This window comes from Staurois parvus, unplaced genomic scaffold (genome assembly GCF_062004578.1).
Source record: "Staurois parvus isolate SC_StPar_1 unplaced genomic scaffold, SC_StPar_1.0 ptg000053l, whole genome shotgun sequence".
Taxonomy (NCBI): domain Eukaryota; kingdom Metazoa; phylum Chordata; class Amphibia; order Anura; family Ranidae; genus Staurois; species Staurois parvus.
Genome location: NW_028317849.1, coordinates 2711632 through 2719374, shown reverse-complemented (window position 1 = coordinate 2719374; position 7743 = coordinate 2711632). Strand labels below are relative to the sequence as shown.

At 43.5% G+C, this 7743-nt stretch overlaps 1 protein-coding gene across 1 annotated transcript in view; it reads left to right on the top strand.

Annotated features, from left to right (window-relative positions):
- Positions 1–7225: 7225 nt before the first annotated feature.
- The window catches only part of HSD11B1L (hydroxysteroid 11-beta dehydrogenase 1 like), a 43151-nt gene continuing 42633 nt past the window's right edge, over positions 7226–7743 (top strand). The window contains exon 1 of the mRNA XM_089667654.1: positions 7226–7414. Within this exon, the coding sequence (XP_089523780.1) occupies positions 7333–7414 (82 nt within the window). The 5' untranslated portion in view covers positions 7226–7332. The remainder of the gene's footprint in view (positions 7415–7743) is intronic.

The window sequence follows — 7743 nt, the reverse complement described above, 5'->3', positions numbered from 1 at the left end:
TCTGTGTGCTCATTTACTCCCAAGCTACCATTTACTCTTACCCATACCAATACATTCAGTTCATTTACCACAAATCAGTCGTGTCTATTTCCTGATTCTAATTCAAAGACATGTTAAAGATAGCCACACTTGTGTTCCTATAAGTGCATGTAGAAACTCTCCCACCGGGTGTGCCAAAGGGGCTGAGGCTCTTGTTTGAGTTGAGGCGCAGAACACAGAACCTAAATTACCAAGCGGCTCCTACCAAGCGGGTTAGCTACACATAAAGAACTTGGAATTACACCCCATTACAAATTCTGCTACTCCTCCCAAGTATTGGGATACCACATGTGTGAGACTTTTTCATTGTTTGGACTGATAATGTACTGGACATTGTATTATGTATCTCACAAATCAACAAAATTGTATCACAAACCAATGTACTGTAATGGTCGCCTCTATACAAGTGGTCAGGGAAATTTAGCTCAGTATAGTGTCACCTATAGCTGTCCCTATTTTTTATAAGCCAGGCAAGCCTAGCCTACTGGTACATGACTGCTCTCAGGAATGCCATGTTCACTGTCCAGGGAGTACAGAAGGCTGAAGAAAGTAAGAACACAAGAGTTCACGTGATTCCAGGAGTTGTGCACAGGGGACGTCTGGGGCGGATGTCTCGTAAGAATAAAGTCAGTTGGACATGCAGATGGTCAGTTCAGGAAGCAGGCAGGACATGGTCAGCAAAAATTATTATTATTATTATACAGGATTTATATAGCGCCAACAGTTTGCGCAGCGCTTTACAATATAAGGGAGACAGTACAATTACAATACATTTCAGTACAGAAGGAATAAGAGGGCCCTGCTCGTGGAGCTTACAAAGCAAAAATGCAAAGGATTAGTCCAGCCAGCAGGTCAACAAACAGGTTAGGGTCAGTACAGGTGGCAAGCAGAGGCAACCCTGCGCTGGTGTGATGACAATCAGGAACACTGATTCTAGCTACATTAGTCTGGCAACACTGTGTGGTGGTGATCAGAGACACTGTGAATGGCTGCAATATTAGGGCTTGTTCACATGTGAGGGGGTGGTAAAACTTTGTGGTTGAGGTGTGGTTTTGCTGCCCCTCAACCCCAATCCCCTTTAGCTGCAGAAGTACACGTACCGCAGCTGCAGTGCTTTGCTTTGCAACTGTGGCAGGAATTATAACCTCACTGATTGTTACTCATTCAAGTGCATGGGGTGCTTGTGCAAGGTCCAAGAGGTAAAAGCAGGTGGTGAAGAGGTGAAAAAACACCACCTATTAAATGCTCTCTGAAAAGAGATCTGAACATGGATTGCTCTTCAGAGAGCGTCATACATGTGAATGAGTCCTTATGGTGACACTGTGACGGGTGTGGCTGTGATCAGGGTCTCTATGATTGGGGTTGTGGCGATCAGGAACATTCTGAGTGGTGTGGGTGGCAGTGATAAGAGACATTGTGAGTGGTGTGGTGGTTATCAGGTACACTGTGACTAATGCAGCGGTGAATAGGGACAATGGCTGGTGTGGTGGTGATTAGGGACAGTACAGTGACTGGCAGCATTGGTTTAGTGACATCGTACTGCTGTGGTCGTGATCAGAGACAATGGCTGGTGGCAATAGTATACAGTGATATTGAGCAGCAAGTAATTGTACATGATCACCTCCACTGAAGTACAATGTCACCATTGTGACACTGCACTTGCTTTTTTTGGGCGGGTGGGGGTGATGTAGAGAGTTTACCTCAGGACAGGCTAGGGAGGTCTTGAAGGTCAGGGCTCTGGAGCCCTCCCACCTCTCCAAAAACCTGAGAGTTTTCTGGAGGGGGGATGGAGGAGGGGAGGAAGCTTGGATCTGCATATTTGATGGACCTTGGCCAATGTCTGGCAGAAGGCTGGCCATGGTGACCAAGGCAACCCATAAGTATTGAAGAGCCTGGGCAGCAGTAAGTGTTGGGTGGAAGATGTATTGAGAGGCTGGGTTGTGGAGCCTGGGAGGGGGCCCAAGGATGGGTCCTACCTACAGGAAATTGCTGGAGGAGAGGATCTCCACTGTACCACCGTTTCTAAGGGAGGACAACTTGAGCAGCAGTGAAGGAGCCAGTCCAGCGAAAGGCCTGAAGGCAGCCATCAACCCATTGTGCTATCAGGAGAGGACAGTGTGAGTACTCTTACACCCCTTGGGCCGGATAAGGAGAGAGGGCAGTCAGGTGGAAAACCCAAATAGCTTCTCATCTGGGGCTGCTATGTTAAAATGGCAGTTTCTGGGCCCCCTTGCCCAGAAAATACGCTCAGTGCAGCTGGGTGAAGAGGAGGATTCATCTGGTGTCTGAGGAGGTACACCAGAGAGCTGAAATGCTCTTAAGGGAGATACTATTTTGTCCATATCTGTACATATTTGCTCAGTAGTTAGTTCTCAAGTTTGCAGTTTCCTTGGGCATCCCATATACCCCTCTACCCCATCCAATTTCTAGGCCCCTTAAACTCACAAAACCAAGCTCAAATACTGTTTACTGACTCTGAGTGCAAAGTGTGGAAGAAAATGAGTGTTGCCTGGCTGTGCAGAGCTTTAAGGGGACCCAAAACTCAACAACTCCTAAGGAGGTAGTGCTACATCCATATTGTCACCAGAGGAGTGCAGTGTCATGAAGCCAGCTGGTATCATTTCCATTCCTTAAAAGTCAGTAATTGACAACTTGAATGACTACTGGACCAATCGCAATCACTTCTGTAGCCATGATGTTTTTGGAATGATTGGTTCTATAGGGTATTAAAGCAAGTGTACCCTAGATCCTTACCAATGCCGAGCAAATAGGTCTACGGGAAAAGCTATAGCTATGGTCCTGCAATTGCATTGAGTCATTTAGAACAGAAGGGGACTTGTGCAAGTATGTTCCTGCTTCTAAGTAATGCACTGTGCTTTTACATTCGCCATCAGCTCATCCCCCACAGCTATTACCCTTTGTATCACCTGACCCTTCCTCCTAGATTGTAATCTCTAAGGGGCAGGGCCCTCTGATTTCTCTTGTACCAAATTGTATTGTAACTGTAATGTCTACCTTCAGTTTATAATGCGCTGTGCAAACTGTTGGCGCTATATAAATCCTGTATAATAATAATATTACTATTATTAGTTATTTATTAATATTCATGGATGGTACTACAGTAGTGGGTTTATTTACAGTGGGGGATGAGATGCCTTATAAGAAAAGATTCAAAAAGTGGTGGAATGATGTTCATTTAATAATCTGACATTATGCTTCACACCAATGTGATTTGTCATGCGATTTGACAGTTCAAAATTGCATGACAAGTCGCACCCTATTTGCGGCAATGGGATCGTTCAAATTGTTGTGACTCAAGTTGCAGCGACTTTGAAAAAGGTTTCTGCACTACATTTCTGTGATTTCTTTGTGACTTGCATTGACTTCTGTTAAATGAAGCTACAAGCCGTAATGAAATCAAACATCCAAATCGCACTGATCTGCGGTTTTGAAATCGTGCTGAAGTAGCGTGACTTCAGAGCCGCATTGTTGTGAACCTAATGTTGCTAAAACAAAGGAACGAATTGTTGTTTTTAGGAAACAGTATGTGTAGAGGCTTACCATTTTTAGGTGTATATATTTCTTAGGATTTATCCTGGTTAGCGAATGCCGATGAGATTATTAAGCAATAATAGCAGTGACTACATTTCTTGGAAGTGCTCAGAAAATGTGATATGGGTGAAAAATCACTGGTGATCTTGTACTGCTCTTCTATTGAATGCATAAAGAGTATTTGGTGTGGTATGCCAGTTGCTCAGCAGCTGACAAGATTGTGTTGCAGAAAATCATTATTACCGCTCAAAAATGATTGGCTGTCAGCTCTCTACTTTAAATGATATTTTTAGCTCCTGTGGCTTGCCCAAAACAAAATGTATTTGGAAGGATTTTTTGCACTCCGGGCATTATTTATTTGAATTAGGCTTGGTTCATATCTACGCAGTTTTTCCACAGCTGCGTTGGCTCAGACACAGCAGCTGAATCATTTGAATGGGCTGCTGTACCCACTGAAAACACAGGGAGAAGGTTCCTGCACCTTTTCAGAAAACGTGGCCACAGGGAAACTGCATAATGTAGTGTGGTTTCCAGTGCATAACGGTTCTATTAGGATTAATGGTTCCTCCACGCATCTTATAAACTGCCTCACGTTTTTTTCTGTGGGTGCGGGAAGGTGTGTGATTACACGCCTTTCCGCAGCCTGCACTAATGTGAATATTAAAGTACAGACAACTAGATCAGAGATACACTATATTGCCAAAAGTATTGGGACACCCCTTTCAAATCATTGGATTCAGGTGTTCCAATCTCCTCCATGGCCACAGGTGTATAAAATCAACCACCTAGGCATGCAGACTGCTTCTACAAACATTTGTGAAAGAATGGGTCGCTCTCAGGAGCTTAGTGAATTCAAGCGTGGTACCTTGATAGGTTGTCACCTGTGCAATAAGTCCATCCGTGAAATTTCCTTGCTACTAAATATTCCACGGTCAACTGTTAGTGGTATGATAACAAAGTGGAAGCAACTGGGAACAGCAACTTAGCCATGACGTGGTAGGCCACGTAAAATGACAGAGTGGGGTTAGCACATGCTGCAGCACACAGTGGGCAGAAGTTGCCAACTCTCTGCAAAGTCAAAACTTAAAGACCTCCAAACTTCATGTGGCCTTCAGATTAGCACAGCAGTGTGTAGAGAGCCTCACGAAATGGGTTTCCATGGCCGAACAGCTGCATCCAAGCCATACAACACTAAGTGCAATGCAAAGCGTTGGATGCCGTGGCATAAAGCATGCCGCCACTGGACTCTAGAGCAGTGGAGACGTGTTCTCTGCAGTGATGAATCTTCTCTGTCTGGCAATTCGATGCACGTATCTGGGTTTGATGCTTGCCTGACTGCATTGTGCCAAGTGTAAAGTTTGGTGGAGGGGGGATTATGGTGTTGGGTTGTTTTTCAGGGGTTGGACTTGGCCCCTTAGTTCCAGTGAAGGGAACGCTTAAGGTGTCAGCATACCAAGACATTTTGGACAATTTCATGCTCCCAACTTTGTGGGAACAGTTTGGGGATGGCCCTTTCCTGTTCCAACATCAATGCGCACCAGTGCACAAAGCAAAGTCCATAAAGACATGAATGAGTGAGTTTGGGGTGGAGGAACTTGACTGGCCTGCACAGAGTCCTGACCTCAACCCGATAGAACATCTTTGGGATGAATTAAAGCAGAGACTGCAAGCTAAACCTTCTCGTTCGACATCGGTACCTGAGCTCACAAATGCGCTTCTGGAAGAATGAAACAAGTGACAGTAGAAAAAGACTGAGTGGTCCATCGAATCTGCCTGTTTTTTTTTTTTTTTGGGGGGGGGGTATTAACTTTTTTGTCTGAGTATAGATCTATGCTTGTCCCAAGCATGTTTGAAGCTATTTACTGTTGGCTGGCTCACTACCTCTGCTGGAAGTTTATTCCAAGCATCAACTACTCTTTCAGTAAAATAGTACTTTACATGTTAAGTTCCTGAAGTCACACTTGATATGTTTTATCCCCCAGACCTTTCACCATTTTTGTTACCCGTCTCTGGACTCGTTCTATCTTATCAATATCTTTTTGTAAGTGAGGTCTGAAGAATTGGACACAATTTTCTAAATGAGGTCTAACTAAAGATCTATATAGGGGAATCAGGACCTCCTTTCTCCTGCTGGTGACTCCTATAGTGATGCATCCTAGAATTCTGTTCGCTTTCCTCACTGCCTGGGCACACTGTTTGATCATTTTGCAGTCATCTGAAATAAGTACCCCCAAGTCCTTTTCCCCTGAAGTGCTGACCAACACTGTACCCCCAATATTGTACTCTCAATGGATTATTTTTCCCTATGTACATTATTTAACATTTAGAAACATTGAACTGCAATTTCCACTTTTTTGACCAATCTTCTAGCAATGCCAGATCATGTTCCGTGTTACAGACACCTCCAGGGATATGAACCCTCTTACACATCTTTGTGTCATCAGCAAAAAGACATACCTTGCCCAACACACCTTCAGTTATATCAATTACATATAGATTAAATGGAACAGGACCTAGTACAGAGCCTTGTGGTACGTCACTAATGACTGGTCTCTGTTCCACGTGAACCCCATTTACAACCACACTCTTGTATCTATCATTTAGCCAGCTGCATATCCACTGAACGACCCAAGGGCTAAGTCCTTGTGATCAATAATCCTTCTTTTCAGGAGTGATTGGTCAAACATTCCCATAGACACACTCCTAAACCTTGTGGACAGCCTTCCTAGAAGAGTGGAAGCTGTTATAGCTGCAAAGGGTGGACCAACTCAATATTGAACCATACGGACTAAGACTGGGATGCCATTAAAGTTCACGTGCTTGTAAAGGCAGGCGGCCCAATATAGTGTAGAGTAATGGATAGATTGAGGGCAAGTATGCCTGGAGGGAGCCCACACCTTCTTAACGTCATGGGGGGGGGGGGGGACTGGACACCCAGCATATAGAACAATAGCAGCAAAGGTGTCCAGTGCGTCCCCTCACCAATATACCACCAGTACAATCAAACGGCTGGGAGCACATGGAAGGGAGACACATGTCAAACAACAACAAAGGAAAATTCCCAGCTCAACTTACCAACCAGCCTTCAACCAACCAAATTGCCCTGTCTAACAGTTCATGTTAAAACCAGGGGGTTTAGTTTGCATACATGTGCAAATACATGCATAAGCTGCAGAGGCCAGAGCCCAGTATTATCTGCAGTCCTAACTCTATAAATTTTGAGAACCTCCATAGTAGGTGCAATAGTTAGAGACGTTGCAATGGTTGTAATTAAATAATGTTTGAAAATGTTTAATTATATTCATTATATTAGTTATTGATTTAATTTATGTTTATGTGCTGTAAATTGTGGGCTGTTATGCTATGTTTATGTGTGTAATGTGTTGTTTTTGGAGTCACATTCACATTTTGTTGTATCTTTTTTGTACAATGATAGTAAAGGCTTTCTATTTCTATTATTCTAGTATCTCTGTTTCTTTTTATACCAATATAATCAAAGCAATAGATGTAAAAGGCCTCTGCCTCTGTGTGTGTCTTATCATACTGTCTTATGCAACATGAGGAGTGAGGACATGGGAGCACTAATACAATGCAATACGTTTTATGAAGCAAGAACTTTGACCATGTGACACCTCTAGATCTTGGTAGGCTGCATTCCAGCTAGAAAAAGCTTTCACACACACAATACATGTTGTGTTACAGATTACAACTGGGCTGGCCGTGAATCTTCCACATTCCACTATGGGCTACTTTATGAAAGGATGGTGCTTTGTTGCCATTGTGGTTTTACTTGGATATCTGTACAGAGACACTTTTGACCCTGGTAAGAAAATGTATGAAATAAATGTATTGCTGTGTACTTGATCTGGTTTATCAGGGGCAGGAAGCTGGAATGTTACAGAGTATAGTTTGCTTAATGTGTGACTCATCGTTATGTGTGATTTTAGAAGTAAATGTGATTGCAGTCTGATGGGAGGCACTGCGGTGTTTATACAACAATGTAATAACCTTTGAGGGCTGTGTGCTGTGAGGGAGCAGTGCTCATGTGTTGTAATGACGCATCACAGTATTTCCCTTTTTTTCAACTTTTTTGAAATGTCATAAATGTCACATGGAATTTCATTCATCTTTATGCACTGCAGTGTGCTGCAG